We start from the raw sequence: 19,137 nt of genomic DNA on the forward strand, positions 1-19,137 counted from the left end.
TGCATTAATAAAACATTTTCTTATATTTCTACTGTCATTGGAGAAATGGTCCAAGTGAAAATCATAAAGCAATTGATGTTCACCTGTCTCAAAGAGGCTTGGTAGTAAATTGCACATTAATTTATTCCATGGAAATATTAGGCACTTCCCCCCACCCTTGTTCTTCCTCTTTTTTTTTTTTTTTTCCTTGTACAGTTTTTATTACTACAAATCTAGACAGGAAGTCAAAGAATACACATATTTCTGGGTAAATTGTCGAGCATTAAATACCAGGTACATAAAAAATAGACATGGGCAAGCCACAAAGGACAACTGTTGTAGGAGAAAAACTTGGTCTTGTCAACCAACTGACACTGAGGCTGGTGGGAACCAGTGTTTACTCAGGCACACATTTGTGGGGCTCTGAGTTTATTGTCTGAGATATTAATGTGCAACCTACATATCCCCATAAATGACTTGGATGCAGGCCTTGAAGGTGTGCTAAGGAAGTTTGCTGATGATATGGGATTGGGAGCAGCTCCAAGACAGGGAGGGCTGGGCAATCACCAACCAAACAACTTTAACAAAGACAAGTGCTGGGTTCTGCACCTGGCACGGGGCAACCCTGGCTGTGTGCACAGGCTGGGGAATGAGAGGCTGGAGAGCAGCCCTGTGGAAAACGACCTGGAGGCCCTGGTCGATGGTAAGTTGAACATGAGTCAGCAGGAAGCTGTGTCAGGGGAGGTGTAGGCTGGATATTTGGAGGAGGTGTTTCAGAGGCTGGTCAGGCACTGGAACAGAGAGGTGGTCACAGCTCCAAGCCTGCCAGAGTTCAAGATGTGTTTGGACAATGCTCTCAGGCACATGGTGTGATTCCTGGGGCTGTCCTGTGCAAGGCCAGGAGTTGGACTCGATGATCTTCACAGGTCCCTTCCAGCTGAGGATATTCTATGATTCTGTTGTATCATGCTTTAGGAGAGGAAAACCCCTTTACACATTTAAAATTATTGTTCGAATAGAACTTACAATCTTTTCTTAAAGTCTGGTTTATACAACATTATTGTATTATTGGACATGTCACTGAATTAAATATGACTACAGAATTCAATTACCATCAATGGGATCATGAAATACGTTATTTTCATCTGCAAAACTTCTGGTGCCTGAAATATTTCCATAATCAAATATTGGTCCTTCCAACAGGGTCACAATATCTATTCGATTAATTTTTGTCAATACAGAAGTTAAGGCATCAGCTGAAAAAAAAAAAAAACCACAACAAAAACACACATCAGAAAAAGGTTCAGCACTGCAAAACTGTGTGATCATTTATTTCAGTTACATTCACATTGCATTACTTACAAATTGCTGGCATGTCCCAATGCCTTTGGTTCTAGCAAACCCCAGCATATGTCTGAACAGTCATACAGCTGCCTACTTATTCAAGACACCTATCTATTAAGAGTCTATACTTTCTCCAGGTATAATTATGTTACAACACAAAAGGCACAAGGAATAAGGTCAGATAGTTCTTAAAGAACATATTTACTGGCTACTGACAGAAAATATCCTTTTACTGGAGTGTAAAGGCAGTGTAAAAATCCTTTTACCACTCTGTTTTGAGGAACAACAGAATAGGCAGTCACGTAGGTAATAATGCACATAAGGCTATTCGTGCAGTACATCATGAAATCTCATTTACAATAATCCTGTTGTGACAACACAGTAATACTGGAAACTCCTTTTCCAGTAAAAGAGATCAGAGGAGACTCAAGTGGTGTGTAGGAGTTTGTGGATCAGAGAAGGGTAACGAAAACCATTGACACCACACAAAATTCAACCCCTCTCTTTCAGTTTGAGCAATAATTCAAGTGAAATATATAGACAAACCCAGAATTATCAACACAGAATCAGTGTCTCCATCACTCCTCACAGGAAGAAGTTTAGCCTTTTCCTATGACCTGCAATAGTGTGAGACTACCTAAATTTTCCAGGCAGTCATTTCCATGTTTCACATTCCTTGCTATTGGAAAGTTTTCCCTATTATTTTATTTACTGGAGTTCAAGTTCATTACTTGTCACATCAATTATGGATGTGGAGAATAGATTATTTCCTTCTGTGTATGTAGTGAATAAACACAACATATTTCTGACTCCTGGTAAAAATGTAAATGAAACTTCTTTTTTCATTCATGGTTTGTGAAGGACATTCAAATGTTTTCTTCAACTTGGCAACAGATGAAATGGGCTATACCTTATAAACAACAAAAGAAACTACTTGAACTTACTTGTAGCATTTTTCCCATCTCTGGTAACCCATTTTTTTAATAACATGAAGCTTTGAGCAATAAGAGAATTTGGGTTTTCTACTCGGATTTGATTTATTTCATCCACAGAAAAATTCAGTTCTCTTGCCAGTTCTATAAAGACAAAAAAAAGCAAGCGAGAAAAGAAAACAAACCCAAAAACACCAAGTAAAGCACAAATCTCTCAATTGCCTTGTCGAGCTTAAAAATAATAACTTTCATAGGTCACAGAGACATCAACAAAACTGCCTGAAACAAACTTTACAGGTAACAATGAACATGGCATTATATCCCCATACTTTAATTTCCTAAGACATCATTTTGAATTTCAATTATCTCTGGGAGCGATTAACACGCTTACACTCAGTAAGCCACTTAAACATGATGAAAAAGCCCTCCCTGGAGATCGCCTCATCACTGCTAATTTATAAATTATTGCCACTGTTTATTGCCACTGATTGTTATTCCCCCTGGGAGCACCCCGTGCAGCTCAGCAGTGGTGCTGTCGTCACCTGAGCCCTGGCAGAGCTGCTGCTGCTGCAGCTGTGAGCCCAGGAAGGGCAGACTAGGGGGCTACAGGGGGCCAGAGCATCCAGCACCGACTTGTCTGGCTGCTGGGCTCCCTGCAACCAGGGAAAACTGCTGTCCAGGGACAGCAAACACCCCAGGGAGAGCCCTGAGCCCTCCCAGCTCCTTGGGAGAACATACTGAGAGGAAAGACATTTAGCTATTTTCTCTGAGTTTCTCTTCGATTTACTTGGAAGATCAAGGAATAATTTCCTATTAGGCATCTTTGCCCAGCAATATACTGCATGTTTTGCAGCCTGATGCAGCCTGGCTGCGCCTCTTGGTAAAAGAATACCTGAAAATGCAATAGCAAAGACCGATTTAAATATTAAAGCAGAAAAGCTTACCTGTCCAGCTAAGTCCTAGGTGATCAGCTACAATTGCCATCCTTATATCTGTCCGTTCACATGGACTCTGTGGACCTGTGATTTACAATTTCTCAATTAAAAAGATTTTGCACAGAAAACCACAATACTGGATAATAGTTTATTATAAAATAATAGCTTTAATTGACTAAGTTGACAGTGCTTATATTGTTTACTAGAATGATTGTGTGACCTAGTAACCTACAAAACAAAATTTTTTCACAGCTTTTAGATTTTCACCTGTGTAAAGCCAAAATGTAGAACTACATGATGTCGTGTAATGAAACCAAACATGCTGACAATCTAGCTCTTAAGACTATAGACAAGTTGTTCAATTACTGGTGAAAACCACCAAGGCCAGATTATTGTCTATTTTCTCTACGTTGACAGAACAAATATACTGTCACAAAAGACAACTTTTGATTTCTGAGTTACATCAATTTCTGAGTTACATGAATGTCTTTGGCATGCTTCGCTAGCTTTCTACAGTACAGAATTTGTTTGAAGGAAGAAAAAAGAGAATAAGACAGCACATACAGATGACAATGACAGAATGAAAACTACAGTTAAGTCACTCCACAGGCAATCACAACAGTTCATGCACTAGGATCAACAAGTTGAAAGTTTTACAAACTAGGCTTGATCTCCACGAGGTGAGCCATGAGAGCTCCAGAAACCTGACTGCCTTCATTCTCACCAGTCCTCTTACTCCTCCTCCTCTCACTGTCGGCCTTTTCAATCTTTGATTTTATAGATGCTGCCTCTGTTCTCATGTCTCTAGCAGACTTCGGTGTAATGGAAGGCTGGTAAACTTGAGTAGCTTCTGATAAGGATGTGTTCCTTGATGTACTGTCTTCTTCATCATCAGAGACCTCTGACTGCATCTTTTTCTCTTCATCAGAAAGACGATCCACAAGCTTTAATGTCTCACCACTAATTCCCTTAAAATATTCAATAGAATGTTTACATACCTCCCTAAGCTGATTTTTCTTTACTTTAACTGTTGTCATGGTGACGGAGGTAGATCTTACCTTTACTGGTAATTTAGAAGGAAGTTGTTTTGGTTTTTCTTTCTCTACCTGCTCTTGTTTTGGCAGGGCTGGAGTTCTTCTAGCTAGATTACTCCTATGTGTGTTTTTTACAGGAATCCTAGACCTTGCTTCTAGACAGGGAGAAGAATTATTTTGTTTTGCTTTGTCAGGCTTACTAGCCTCTTTCGCTTTACTCCCTGTATTGCTTTGGAGATTATTTTGTGAAAAGACTTGTTTTACTGAGCTGGCCTTTACAGGAAGCTTTGATTTTCCTCTAGCTCCTACCAACTCTGTTGACTTTTGCTGCTCTCCGTGTGGCTTTTGCTTATCTCTTACTCTGTGTCCTTGTGTTGTCCCTGTACCTTTTCCTGAAGGGCTTTTCGCTTGATTAGCTTTCTGGAGGGAACATTTCGGTTCCAAATGTTCTTTTAGCACTACATTACAGGTAATATCATCTGTAGGGACAGCAGATGAATCCAAATTGTTGTTGTTATTAAAATTATCTTTTGGGAAATCAGTGTTTTCTGTTTGCCTACAGCTCGTCTGGCTAGAAGCTGAACTCGCAATCACTGCTACAGTTTCATTTTCTAATCCCTCACCATTTGGCATCACAGCTTCTATCTTATCTGTCACTTCGCCAGGGCCATCTTTCTTCAGAGTCATGGTGGAAGCAGAAATTCCCATTTTAATTGGTGTGCGCAATTTGGGATCAACTTTGGAAGCGTTTACTGCTGCCGATGATTTCTCCATTGAGTTACTACCAAGTGTTTGTTCCATGCAATCTCCACTGGCCTGGATGCCGGGCATGTTTTCAACTGCTGTTGTTTCTACTGGTCTCTCTAGGTTTGTTTCTACAGTGCTGTCCCCTGCCTGTGGCTGTGTGATGGCAGTGACTGTACTTTTATCCCCTTCCCCCTTGTCCCCTGACTTCCCTTCAGAAGTATGCTCACCAATCTGAAAAAATTGGAGTCTTTCTTCAACAAAATCCCTCTTGCTCATGTCAATTGCACCACTGCGAGTCATCTCAAACATCTTCCCCTCATGAAATGGGAAGGGGTTGGGCTCGCTAGTTGGCGTACTCTCATCTGTTGGAGTTCTGGCTGGTGTTGTGTCAGGTGTTGTTGCTTGAGATCTGTCTTCCACTGCCAGGCCAAATGGCTTAGCCTCATCATCCCTTGATTTAGTCTCAAACACTTCATCGTCACCTCGGTTATTGGACCACGGGTCAAAATCTAGACTCTTGGTGGCCACAGTTTTGAAAGGCGTTGCAAATTCTTCGTCTACTTTGTAACTGAAATAGGAGTCAGGAAATACAGTCCTGTCAGGGTGTCTGCCTTCCAAAGAGAAAAATTGTGCCCCTGACTTCTTATCGCTCTTATCTCCAGCTTTGTCAGAAGATGGACCTTTTGAAGGCGTCTTGTCTTCTTCAGGGCCTACCTTGCCTTCCTCCTCAATGACTTCAAGCTTACTCTGGCTAAAGCAGCGATCAGTCTGCTTTAGAATGCCTTCTGTAGTCCATACGTCCTTTTTGGTTTCAACTGCCGGACCTGCAAGTTTAGAATCACTCTCAGTTAAACCATCATCTTCATCTTGCAAATCATAACCGTCCAGAGAGTCAATCTCTGTCGCATCGGTATCATGGGAGAATTCTGCAGTGGTTGCTATGGAACACTCTGTGACAGACTGGTCATTGTTACTCCCGTTTTGCACTACATCATTCTGGGGTGAATCAAGCCCAGTGTCAAACTCATTGGGTTTCCCAGAAGTGGGATGTCCTAACTCTTTCTGTTTCTCAATCTTTTCAGGGGCTCTGGGTTTTGAGGTTTCTTTCTGGTCATCTTCCAGCTCTTTCAGTTTGAACGTGTACTTTTTAAGCGGAACGGGTTGATAGAGGGACTCATCGTCACTGGAGTCACTGACATCTGCTCCCGGTGGCACAGGAGAAGGTGGCTGTACTCTGATGACAGGTTCAGCCAGTTGGCACTTGTCATGGTCATCTTGCAAGTTCACTTCAGTCATCTCCATTTCACTCTCAGTGGAATAATGAGGCTTCTTTTCAGACTCGCCTTGATCTGCATCCAGTGGTGGAGGAGGAGGGAATTCAATATAGGCAACTCTGTTACCTTTGGGTCTTTTGTTAGAGTCCTTATTTATAAGATTAGGTAAGTTTTTGTCAACCTGTGGTTCCTCAACCTCTGCCTGTTTCACAGATGTTGTCTTAGCCTCTGCTTCCTCCTCTGACTCCTCAGATACCTCAGGTATAGGGCTGGGCTTGCCTGGGATATAAGCTATTAGTGAGTCAGGTGTTTTAGATGTAAACTCGTAACTCACTTCCTCTGAACTTGGAGTTTCTGGTGTTAAAGGGCTTTTACCAGAGCTGTCTATAAAGGACACTTGTTCTAGCGTGTCATCTTCTGGACTACCTTGTGGAGAAGGAGGTTGCTTTTGCTGCCTAGCTGTGTAAAATGTCCCCCTTGTCTCTTGGACTGTCTTACTCTCCTGACTGACAATTTTTTTAATACTTCCTTGCTGTACCTCTTTTTCATATTGCTTTCCTACTTGAACAAAACTGACATAAACAGGTAAGGTCTTAATTTCTTTTACTCCCTCAGTGCTTACTAGCGGTGCAGCTTTATCCAAGTAATCACTGGCACCGGGGTCAACTACATCACTTGAAGGAAATTCCTTTCCTGGGCTACATTCTAAAGAATCTGGTGATTTGCTAGGGGATAACTCTGTTTCCTCAGCAGGAGGACTTAGACCTATTGAGCTCTGCTGCTTGGTAACTTTTCTGATTTCTGAATGCTTTATTTTTTCATCTTCCACATAATCAATCTGTCTTTCAACTTTCTCCTGAATCACAGCTGATTGGGATACTTTAGCTGAAAGTTCATAGACACCATCAAGCATGGCTCTCTTCTCCTCAACAATTCTGACTGGAATATGGGACACAGCAATTTCTTCTTTCCTTTTGGATATTTTATCAGCCACTTCACCGTTACGTTCCCCCTCCCTGACAACAAATTCTCTGTACAAAACCCTCTTTGAGGGGGATTTTACAGTCAGTTCCTTCACTTCTTCTGAATTAATTCCATTTGAGGCCACTTTGTGCTCTGTCACAGTGATAAATTCGCTTTTTTTGTCAGTTTTAGATTCAGCATGGTCAACATGGTTTTCTTTTACTGTATCTGGAACCAGCACATGTGAAAGCTTTTCCTTCTGTGTTTTATGGTTAGAAGTTCCAGGACTTTCCCACGTCCTATAGATTTTTTTGTCCCAGTGTCCCTTCGTTGTTGAGTCTGAGCCATACACCAGGTCTTTTGCCCGTGGTTCTGACAAGCATTCTGGCACGCCTTTCCTCATTTCCTCAGTTCTTTGTTTTTGTGTGTCTGAAGCATGGAAGTCCTCCACAGCTTTCCCTTTACCTGGAACGAGGGCTTCATGTATTTTCACTTCTTTCTGTAAAGCTGTGCCCCCATCAATGACCTCTATTTGCTTGGCGTGTTTCTCTCTCGAATAGGACTGATACACTGGTAACTTACTTTCTTGCAATTTTTTTACTGGGATTTTGGACTGACCGTCCAGCTTTTTTTCTTCTTGAGTTACGTCCTTACTTCTGGGACTTATACCTTGTTCAAATTTAAGCCTAATGGAACTGAGCTTTGACTGCTTCAGCTGAAATCCAGTCTCAGGTACTCCAGTCTGCTGAGCACTTCCTTTGTGTTCCATAGTTCGTTTAGAGTCCTCGGCAGGTTGCACATATATCCTTTTTTCAGGACTGCTGGGCAAACTGGATGCTTTTCTTTCATCCACCTTGGGAAAGCACTTCCCATCATGTGCATACTGCTTCACCTTACTCCACTCATCCCCAGACGATGGCAATTCAGAGAGCAGAACTTTCTCAGGGCTGCTGCTGGCAGAGCTCTGGCTAGAATGTATTTCCTTGCCATTTTTTTATGCTGCTTTTTCTCTGGAGACTGTAGCTCATCATTCAACTTCTCTGTTTTATCCCGAAAAAACTGGGATACTTCAGTCAGTTTTTCTTCTGCCTCTTTAACAGTCCTGTCCACCCTGTCTTCATATATCAACTTTTCTCTACCTCTGTCTAATCTGTCCTCAGTAAAGCGCATCCACATGGCATGTTTGTGACTACTAATATCTCCAGTGTAGTGTAACACTGTCACTTTATCATAATGATCCTCCTTAGACATTTTACCTACACCATTTTCAGATACATCTTTATAGATTTTGGAGAGAATCTCTTTTTTGGGGGCAGTAGCTACTTTTTCTCTGCATCGTTTATCAGTCCCCTGTAACTCTGCACTAAGGGGTAGAGCATGGTCAGTAACTGACTCCTCAGTATCAGAATGAGACACATCTAGCTTTTCTGAAAGAAGCATTTTCTCAGCAAACCTGTAAGACTCCCCTCTTAGTTCTGACAACTCATCATCATGGTATTCTATTGAGTGCTGACTCAAAAGCTTCAGTGTTTTGTAAGAGTCATCAGACATGAGTTGAGCAGAACTAGGGCGACTGTCTTCTTCCTGGGACACGGGAGTGTTAACTCTAGAGGATTCCAGATAAGAAGGAAGTGACTCTTCGGCCGTGAGCTCCTCTTCTTCTTGCTGACCTTGTTCGTCTGAACAAGGGAAAGCATCATGTTTTTCCAACTCTTTTAAGTTAATATCTCCCCGAGGTAAGTCTTTCTGATATACATACATTTCTTTTTCTGGATGCTTTTTTGTTTCTCTAATAATGACTTCAGTAGGTTCAGCCTGATTACCTTGTTCAATATGGACCTCTATTATTCGCTCCAGTTTGGGTTTCATTTTGCTGTCCTTCTCTGCATGTTGTGGTGAAGTTTCAGCAGACTTGCTAACATCGGACGTTACTGATGATTTGTGTTCAAACAGACCTGCCAGTTCTTTGGAAGGGTCACGTCCAGACTGAAAGGCTTTCATTATGTCATGAACGGACATTGTTTCCTCAATTCTTTCTGAGGTGCTTTCCGTGCATGGAGGTTTATGATAAACCATCCTAGTCGTTGTAGTGATATGAGTTTCTTCTTTTACTCGGACGCCTTTACTAAGGACGCACTTATGGTCGTCTTCCTCACTGCCACTGGCTTTCATTTGAAAAGCTTTAACCTTCTCTTTAATGGACCCAGAAGGTTTTTGCTCCAGCTCCATAAACGTAGGGGTAGGTTTTGAGGCCGGCAGCTCCTCTGCCTTCTGCTCTGGAATATCTTCCGACGATGGTTCGTAGCTGCGGATGACATGAACTACCTCAGTTCTTGTTTCTGTAATGACGGGAGGGATGGGCACGTCATGGAAAAGTGGTTTTGGCCCCGTGCTTTCAGCACTTTGTGGGGCAGAAGGTGTCTTTTCGCTCCTCGTTTCAAAGCCACTGTCTGACAAGGGGCTTTTATCTTGATCATGTTGAGAAAAGTCATCTGGAGACTCTAAAATAGTGTCTGTTCCAAAGAAGGAGTCTGCAATTTTACATAACTCCTTTTCCGATGTTGACGGCCTCATGGAGGCTGGAGGCATTTTAAGTTTGTGTTCCTGCAAAGCGATGGCTGGTTTTAAAATGCGCTTTTGTCTCTCTTCACCTTCTTTTTTCCCCTCTTCAAACTTGTACTTTATGTTAGTTAATGAACTGCTACCGATATCATTTGCTAAGTAATCAATAACTTTTGACAAGCTATAATCCTTTTCCGACATGGTTTTAGTTTTAATTTGGACCTTCTCTGGAACAGATATGGGAGGGCTTGTCAAAGCTTGCTGTCTCGCTTCATCAATCTCCTCTGTACTGAACTCTACCCAGTCATCCTCAGACAGGTGTCCTTGATCACTTTTGGATACTTTAGCCGACCCTTTACTTTCTAAACACACATCCTTTTTCAGAATCTCACTAACTTTTACTAAGTCCTCTTTTACTTTCTCAACAATTTTAAAGGGCTCTTCATCATCAATTCTACCCTCTTTTGGTATGTCAGGTTGGAACGGCTTGTCCTCTGCGACATCTGTCTGCAATATCGCAGTCATTCTTATCAGATCCTCCTTCATTTCAGCAACATCTTTCAGTATCTCCTGACTGGAGGATAAGGAAGATGGTGTGGACAATTTGAGAGCAGAGGGTGCTAAAAACAAGGATGATTTTATTGGAGATGAAGTTCGAGTAAAGGTAGGCTGCGTGCGTGCCTCCGTAGTCAATGTTTTAATAGGTGACAGTAATGCAGCGGCCGATTTTGTAAGTGAGGACGACTCTGGGAGCTTCTTTAATGCTGGTTCAGACAAAACATTGACTACAGAGTATACTGGCACTGTTATTGTCGATGAAGTTACTGATGAGGTAGTTGCAGATATTGACCCAAGGGCTGTGTACAAAGCACCTGCAGGAGGAGTTCTCATTGACTGGAAAGCTGATGGTGCTGAAGACACAAATGACCTGAGTGGAGAAAAGGACATTGTTGTAGCTGTTGAAAACACTCTCTCAGCTGTGTCAGCAACTGCGTTAGCAGCACAAGTTGCAGAATGTGCAGCTGCAGAGATCTTGTCTTGAAAAACACCTGCAGCTTTGGATCCATTTATTAAGTTGGCAGAAGATGGGTATTTCAGAGGTGACACAGAGCCATTCAGCAATGGCACATCTGTGTGCCCAGCTACATGTTTTGCTGGCGACGAGAGAGACGAGGCCATCATGACTTTAGTGGATGAAACGGCATCAACTGCTGACTTAGCAGGTGACACCACTGACTTTAGAGGGGACGACAAAAGTGAGGATGCTGATGTGATGACCGATTTAAGCGGCAAGCTCGAAGAGTACATGTTAATGTTGGATTTGGGGGATGCTGGAGGCGTCATGGTTATGGACGATCTCTCCAAGAGAGATCCTGCTGTAGTCACTGGAGATGTCCGAGAGGGGAATGTGGTAGTGGAGGCCAGCCCTTTGAGACTGGCAGCTTCTGTGACTGCGGGAGCTCTGACGAAAGAGCCCGAAGTGACCTGCATACTGTAGGGAGGCTGCGAGACAACAGTTTTTATTGGCGAAGAGATTGTCCGAAACGATCTAATCGGAGATGCTACATCGCTAACAGATTTAACTGAAGATGTGGTAGAAGCTCCTAATGTGGATTTGATTGGAGAAGTAGAAGAAACAGACCATATTGATTTTAATGGGGAAGCTGTAGGAGTGTTAGAGGAAGAGCTTGATAAGGAAGTGAAGCCTGATTTGGTTTGTCCAGGCACTGTAATTGGAGCAGTTGTCCATGATTGATATGGCCGTGTTGAAAAGAATGGCTTGTATGAGTAAGTAGCAGGTAGGGATCTTGTTGCTCCTGCACTCCGTTCAACTGTTTCTTAAATTGTTAAATTAAAATCAAACATAAAAATCAACAAAAATGGTTGAAAAACAGAGAGACCAGAGAAGAAAATTGGTCAGTAAACGTTGTAATATTACAAAAAGCAAGTACAATTGTTTGCATGAGTTGGGATGAAGGAGGCAAAAGAAGATTTAAAAAAGGAAAGAAAAAAATCAGGAACGAGCCATATACTGATAACTGGTCCAAACCAAAAAGCAACATGAAATGGAAGACAGAAAGCACATAGCAACCAAATCTGCAAACAATGGAGAACAGAAAACACACAAAAGGAATCCATAAGGTAAAAATAAAGCCACATCAAAATTTCTTCTCTTACTTCCTATTGACTTTCTGATGTGCTACTTCTGAAATACTTGTATCAGCTTTATTTTGCCTGTTTAGGTATGTCTCTGCTTTGTGCAACTATAATTATCCCTTTAATAATTTCTATTGTTGTTCTGTTCAGATTTGAACCTATACAAAAATATAAACTTGCGTAAAATGACATTATGTAGCTAAAATCTTTTTTAAACCACTTCAGTACTATTTCATGCAGAAACCAAAATTCCTTTAAGTGACAGGCAATTGATGTGCAAACTGTGAAGCAACTGGAATAAATTCAAATCTGTATCTTACATGCACAATTCGGATATGCTTCACACTCACAAAGCCAATAAGAGCAAGAGCTTTTCTGAGTCAATCTTAAAAAAAAGGAAAAAAAAGGAAAAAAAAGAAAAGAAAGAAAGAAAGGAACATATGCATTTGTTTCTCATGCAATATTCCTTTTGTCTGGTAAAAGTTAAAGTAAAACTTTTCATGAAATGATTTTAAGAAGCGTGTGTCGTAAATGAAATATGGCAAGTATGATATATGATAGTCGTGAGCAGGCAAAGCAACTGAATCAGTTTTTATTCATGCACAAATGTCATGTCAGAACGAGCACACAGATTAATACATTTTGTATGGTGTATTAAGCACAAATACGTAAACCTTACAAAATCATTTCACAAGAGGTCATTAAAAGAAGAGTACACTTTTTCTACAAGATGTAGTGTCTTGGTACCTTTTGAGGAGATTTCTTGTATCAGCTCAAAGACAGACCTGTTCAACTTTACAGTTCTCAAAAGGTAACATTAGAAAAGCAGTCAAAGAAAAATAGATTATGAAATAAATTCCTGGCAAGGACAAACCTGTTAAATGTTATCATCCCCCAGAACTCTCAGCTTATTCATAGGCATTTTGAAAAGAATCATCATCAACCACGTTTTGCATCACAGGAGGCACTCATGTCAGGAAGTATTTCTGGGAATCCCATTACACAAACATATCCTCTGATACAGCAATAACATTCAGAGAGTTGACATTGAAAGCAACTTTGAGGAATTTTTTTTTTCTTTAAAGGTGGAATTAGAAATGGAGCTAAAGTATCCAAAGAACTTATTCAACATACCTTTCTCTGAAGTCACACTAATAATTTGTCAAACGTGCTCAATCTGTCTTATAGACAGACAGTAACTCACAGTGAAAAAAGCTAATACTAAACTGTTAAAGCACACACACTCCTCTAGAATAGTGAATATTCAGTGCACTACAGGTCCATAACCTGCAAGGAGAAATGTGCTGGTCCTTTAGAAGCCAATCAAAGCCCAGAAATCAGTGTGGATGGCTCGTGACACTTCGTAAAAACATTTATGTTGAAGAGAGCTTGAGTACTAGGCCTGACTGGCACAGACTAAATCAAGAAACACCCACTTTTCCTTACCACAGTATTTTATAGTGGAAACGCAATTCTCTCTTCCCACCCCCAAAAAAAAAAACCAAAAAAAAACCACCCAAAATGAACTATTAAATAGTTCATTTAATAGTTCATCAAATAAACTATTTTGAAGATGCTATCAATAATATTACTTGTTATGAAGATTTAATTAGCAGTAGCTGCTAACATTCACCAAAAGTTCATACAGTCTCCTAACTTCTTTTTTGCCTGCCAAATCACAGATTCAGGGACCTTAAAGATGCTGCTTCTGTGCTCCTTTCTGCAGTTGAAGAGCTAAAAGATCTGTCTGCCATTATTTGCAAATGAGACTTAATGGACCTTTGGTGAATAAATAAGACTTTTTTTTTTTTTTTTTCCCCACAATGAGGGCTGAAAAATTTATTGTGAGCAATATACACAGTCATCAGCCTTCTTTCCAGCAATTTCATTTTCCCTCTCTCTTAGTTCCCATCAAGCCTGTGACAATACCTTAACAGTCCATCAAGATGTCTCAGCAGATCTGATAGCTTCTTCAGATGTTATATACTTGGAGTCTTCTTCCCAGCCTGAGAAGTGTAACATATTCTGGAGCACAACTGATCCAAAGAAGCCACAGATCTTACGGGATAATTAAGCAGCAGCCATCCAGTGGGAACTCCCAAGACCCGATGAAGTTTGTCTATGGATTTTATGGAATTATATCAAAGGGTCTGGTGCAGGGTAGCAACTGAGAAGTCAAAAGAGGGGGGAAAAAAAGGCAAGAAAAAGCCTGGAAATGGAGAACAATAGCAGTTGACCTCAGAGAGGAGAAGTGAGGAAGAAAAGCTAAGCCAAATACATTATTGTATTTAACTAAGAAGGAAAGGAAAGCCACAGGTCTGGTCAAGGGGAACACATGTTTAAGAGGAAGCAATGTGTGGTGCCAGGGAATAAAAAGCATCTGCAGGGAATAGAGGAAAAAGGGAAGGGGAGGAGAAAGAAGAGGGAAAATATAAAATATGAGAGAGTCTATTTTGGCTAAGCATCCAAACATTTAAGCGCTTATCTGAGTGGCTTTCTGAATTTTTGTGTAACATTCTGTTCTACAGCATCTTTCTCTAATGTTACAAAGGGGAGAGGAAGAAACTCTTCTTGAAAGCAATTTGTAATCCTCCTACTCTGGAACTACGTGACATTTTTTAAAAACTATGATATTTTTACTTAACTAACACACGTAATTTGCCAGTCAGGATTCTTCAAGCTCTCACAACACAAGAGTTCACAGACCATCCAGGAGTTTTGTTTTAGACAGCGTTTTTGGTTTTTTTGGTGTTTTTTTTTTTTTTTTCTGCCAGAGTGACACCAAATACAACGTTTATAGAAAAAATGTCTCTTCTTATGAGCAATCACATCTACATGGTTTAGTACTTTGGTAAGAGCAACTCACTCATTCCAGGCTCAGTCAGATAGCTGTAGCGCTTACGTAAAGCAAGGGAGACGAAGTTCTGGCGCCGGTCAGCTTTCTCCGTCTGCAACAAAACACAGCAGGATTCAGGGCCTTGGGAACCCCTGCCCCCGGCCTCAAACCTCAGCAGGATGGGCTGCTTTCGCAGCACACGACCCCACAAGGGAGAATGGGTGCTTCCATTCAGCTTCAGGACGGCATGCTGAAGCCGAATTTGGGCGAGCAGGCGGGGAAGGGGCAGAGGCAGTCTGTGCTCCTGGGTGTGATGAGTGCCAGGCACTGCCGAGCGGGGAGCGTGGCTGCACAGACACCTGCTGTGAGTGACCACCGAAACTGCGAGTGACCACCCTTCCACAGCAGGCAGGGAAGGGGCAGCAGCCCTAAGAGTGAGCCCTCGGGTTCATTCCTCTGCTTACGAGGTAGAAGAGCTTAGGTAGCAGGAGCAGCTCATTATCCTGCCTTAAAGTATCTCCATACAACTGTCTTATTGCATTATCACTTAACAAACTGCTTCATGCTACTAGAAATGGTGTGATACTGTTCATTCCCTGTAAAACAAACCGCCTTTGGCTAGAAACAGGAGGTCAACACAAAAGACTACAGGTACAGACACAACATTCATAAGAGTGCGACTTAGACCAACTGAGTATTCCCCCCCAGATCAGTTTGTCCCGAAAGCACACACACCACAATGTACAACTGGCTTTAGAGTGAATACATTAAGGACAAAAAAAGGCATGGGAGGGGATTTTTTAATATGCACAAAATGCAAAGATGTGGATTAGAAAGCAGACTACTCTCGTTAACTAACAAATTGCCTCATATGTTGCGTTCAGTGGCATAGCTGCTACTGTGGTGTCTTAAATATTCATAGTCCTTCAGAGAGCAACTCACTTAAATATGTGGCTAAAATACAGTTTGTTTGGAAAGAAAACTATTGTTATAGCTATAAAATAGCTCACTGGGAACAAATTCTGCGGAGATAAAGTGATGCTTTTTCTATCACTATTTTTCAACATGTAAGGAATGTTTTGGATTTTATTGTTCGGGGGTTTTTTTAGCTATTCTAACCAGCAGATGACAACTGCTATTTATTTCCCCACAGGAAGTGAAAAGAAAAATTGCTGCTAGGTAAATTGGAAACATCTATGTAGTTTGTTTTTTTTTTTTAATAAGATGATCTCATCTTTAACTACTGCTAATGAGTTAAACCCACTCAATTTTCTGACAATCTAGTGTTGCAGTTTCCAAGAAACAGTGGATTTTTAAGCTGCAAATATCTGAGGTTTACTTGAAAATTGATTTGAAGACAATATTTAGAAATTTCTCTTGGCTGGTTTACTTTTTTCTTTTTTAAAAAATCCAGTTTATTTACAGAAGTAAGATATTAAAAGACCATTACTGTGCACTCAGCAGTATCTTCTTCCTTTTCAGAAATACAAGTTACCATAGCAGTGTCAGTGTTATTCCAAGAGGTAAAATATTATCCACTAAACTCTTCTTGATTTTGCCAAAATTTGACTTGGTCTGATATTCATAAATATATGCTTTCCCAGAAGAAAAGGAGTTAAATTTTAGACTGCTTTTTTCCAATGCTTGGTTTAATTTCTTCATTTATAATAATGGGCTTTTTCATATTTGTGCAGTTCTACTGTTTTACAAGAGCCTATCAGAAGTCGAGGATATAGTTATTTTTCTGTAGGTATCATTTCAACACCACCGTTAAAAATAGTTGTTTGTTTTTTTTCTATAACATACTACTTTTCTTCACTAAATCTGAAGGAAATAAAAACAGAAGACAGTGTTTATATTACCTCATCATCTTGATCTGACTCTGTTTCCTTTTGGTCCCAAGATGCATTGCAGAGACAAGGAATATTATAATGGACAGCAGGGAAAAGAATATCAGGATATGAAAAGGACCAAATTGGGAGCACAAAATGCAAGCTGATTCATAAGGCAAAGCAAATCCAAAATGTCAATGCAAAAGAAAAAAAAAAAATTCTTACATCCAATGCAAATTAACACGTGACATTACTGAAAGCATAAACCTATGACTTGCAGGCTGAAGCATGAGCTGTAAACAGAATTGTAAAAATTATAGGAACTTGACACCACAGTAACAAGAGACTTTAAAAGCGTTCTACGTACAAGAAACCAATAAAACATATATTTTAAAAGCCTTTATCATATTCCAAAGCATTCTCATTACTGATAGTTCACAGGGTTTCTTTATGACTAGCAGGAAATAAAAAAAAAAAAAAGAGGGACAAAAACTAAAGGAACAAAAATAAATCCAACCCAACCCTATTGAAAAATGTTTACTTTCCCAAGCAAATACCTTTTTGTGTGCTGGCAGAGTGATATTCAAGTTGCAAACAGCTGTTTGTGGCAGTCCTTTTGTAGTCTTTGGTTCTTTCAAAAATGATAATCGACCACAGGGTTCCTGGCTGGTGTCTCTTACCTAGAAAGGAAATTTTGCTTCAGTGTAGTAATATGTAGTAATTCAGAGTCCTAGAGGAGGTTTCTGGAACAGTTCTCAGAATTCCTTTCTACAACGAGCTCTAGATTCTAATTGTAGAATCTTCCTACAATTTCTGTCTACCATTTCTTTCTTTCTAGTATATAAAGACTAATAATACCAAGCTGGAGCTCAGCCTGACGTGCTGAAGGAGAAAAATGTGTTACTGTGAAAGAGTTAAGTCAGCCTGAAGCTCCCTGATGGCAAATCCATGCAAGACATGGTGTTGAGTGAGGCCAACCTGAGAGTTTCATACTGGGCTATTACTGATAGGCACTGTCTGCTCACTTCATTTTATTCTGCCATGTTTTGCTCTGGTGTTTACCAAAATGCTTAACAACCTCTTCAGCAGGGCAGCTGTGACAAGGCTAAGGCAAGTGAGCCCCCATGCATAGCCATTTAGAGATGAGCAGTCTGCACACACCTTCTGAAGGCTGCTCTGCAGTTCAGTGTTACTGAACCCATCTTCTTTGCTTAATCCCTCAGGAATTGTGATCTACTGGTAAATATGCCGGGGCTCTAACAAGAGATATGGTTTTAGTAAAAGGTTGTGAACATATATCATGGGTGTTCTGTACCCAGATCTGCCAGCAGTTCTGCTGTGGCTTCAAGCATAGCACCCTCTGCATGTTATTCACATATTAAAAAACTACACTTGCATCCCAGGGGCAAGTTAGTTCTACAGGGCTGAAACAAGGAAGAGGGGGCATGGGAAGGGTGGAAAGCAGTAGGATCACTTTTTCAGTTTGTTTTTCTTTTACCTTGATAGAGAATGGCAGTCTATTTTCTTTGAAAGCATAAAAATTAAAAACAAGTTGCTGTCCTCCTTTAGTCAAAGGGGCCAGATTTCCATAGCAATCAACATAAATAGGTTTTCCTTCAAGAACCTATCAAAGCAAGAAATAAAAGTCAATAAAACCTCTTTTAATAGTAGATTCATGCATGTAAACATTATGATTTCCCCCAGATAGTTCCTGAGTTTAACACAAGTGCCCAGTTGGTTCCATTCAACAACAAATTAGAATTTCACTGTGCATTATGGCAAGGTATTATGACTCCAGGCAGCTTGGAAAACCACGAGCCACCTGACTGGCTTTTCTAAAGTAAGAGTGAGTCATTTTCTTCAAGAAATAAGTCATCAGTGACTGTGATTTCGCCACAGGCCAGCCTAGTCATGACTATGTGTCTGCAGGGCCAACGAGGAGGAATTCCCTCTGTCTGCAAAGCCCAGCCAGGGCAACTTGACAACGCTGAGCACAAACCCCACTGCAGACTGCACTAGGACATCCACAAGTTCTCATGCTCCTCTAGTCTTGCCCTGTTTTGTTCTTCTTTTGAGAAGTTTCATGACACAGCCTTGCTGTGAACCTTTATTTAACAGGGCGTGTCGTGGCTTTTGCAGGAGCTGTCGCTGCTTGGAAAACACACTGCCCACCTACAAGGAGGAAGCCAGCTGTGAGAATGTACCTCAATGTCTTTGCTTCTTGCAACTTCCTCAAAGTTCTCTTGCTGCTCCAAAGTTTTGTCCACTTTGTCGTCAGTCATGCAGAAGCAGCGCAAATTGGATTCCACGGGGTCATTCATTTTGGCAAATATCACAAACTTTGCCATATAAGGAACGCATATTAATTCTCTATAAAGCTGTGTTGCCAGCCCAACAGTCTCCAGGACTTGGTGGCAGTCTGCGAGCCAAAATCTGAGTGGGGAAAAAGTAAACCATTCAATCAACATTTCATTATGCTCCAACATTGCTTAAGCCTTAAAGAGGAACTATGTCCTGTATCCTCGGTCATTTTGCATGTGTA

General features: G+C 40.8%; 1 protein-coding gene across 1 annotated transcript in view; it reads right to left on the minus strand.

Moving 5' to 3' along the window:
• ANK3 (ankyrin 3) overlaps positions 1–19,137 on the minus strand; it is a 196,558-nt gene that overhangs the window by 21,929 nt on the left and 155,492 nt on the right. The window contains 10 exon segments of the mRNA XM_066324236.1: positions 1,092–1,235; positions 2,268–2,399; positions 3,200–3,274; positions 3,915–8,204; positions 8,207–11,608; positions 14,794–14,875; positions 16,626–16,652; positions 17,153–17,275; positions 18,094–18,219; positions 18,800–19,028. Coding sequence (XP_066180333.1) covers positions 1,092–1,235; positions 2,268–2,399; positions 3,200–3,274; positions 3,915–8,204; positions 8,207–11,608; positions 14,794–14,875; positions 16,626–16,652; positions 17,153–17,275; positions 18,094–18,219; positions 18,800–19,028 — 8,630 coding nt within the window.

The sequence above is a fragment of the Sylvia atricapilla genome, chromosome 8, assembly GCF_009819655.1.
Source record: "Sylvia atricapilla isolate bSylAtr1 chromosome 8, bSylAtr1.pri, whole genome shotgun sequence".
NCBI lineage: Eukaryota > Metazoa > Chordata > Aves > Passeriformes > Sylviidae > Sylvia > Sylvia atricapilla.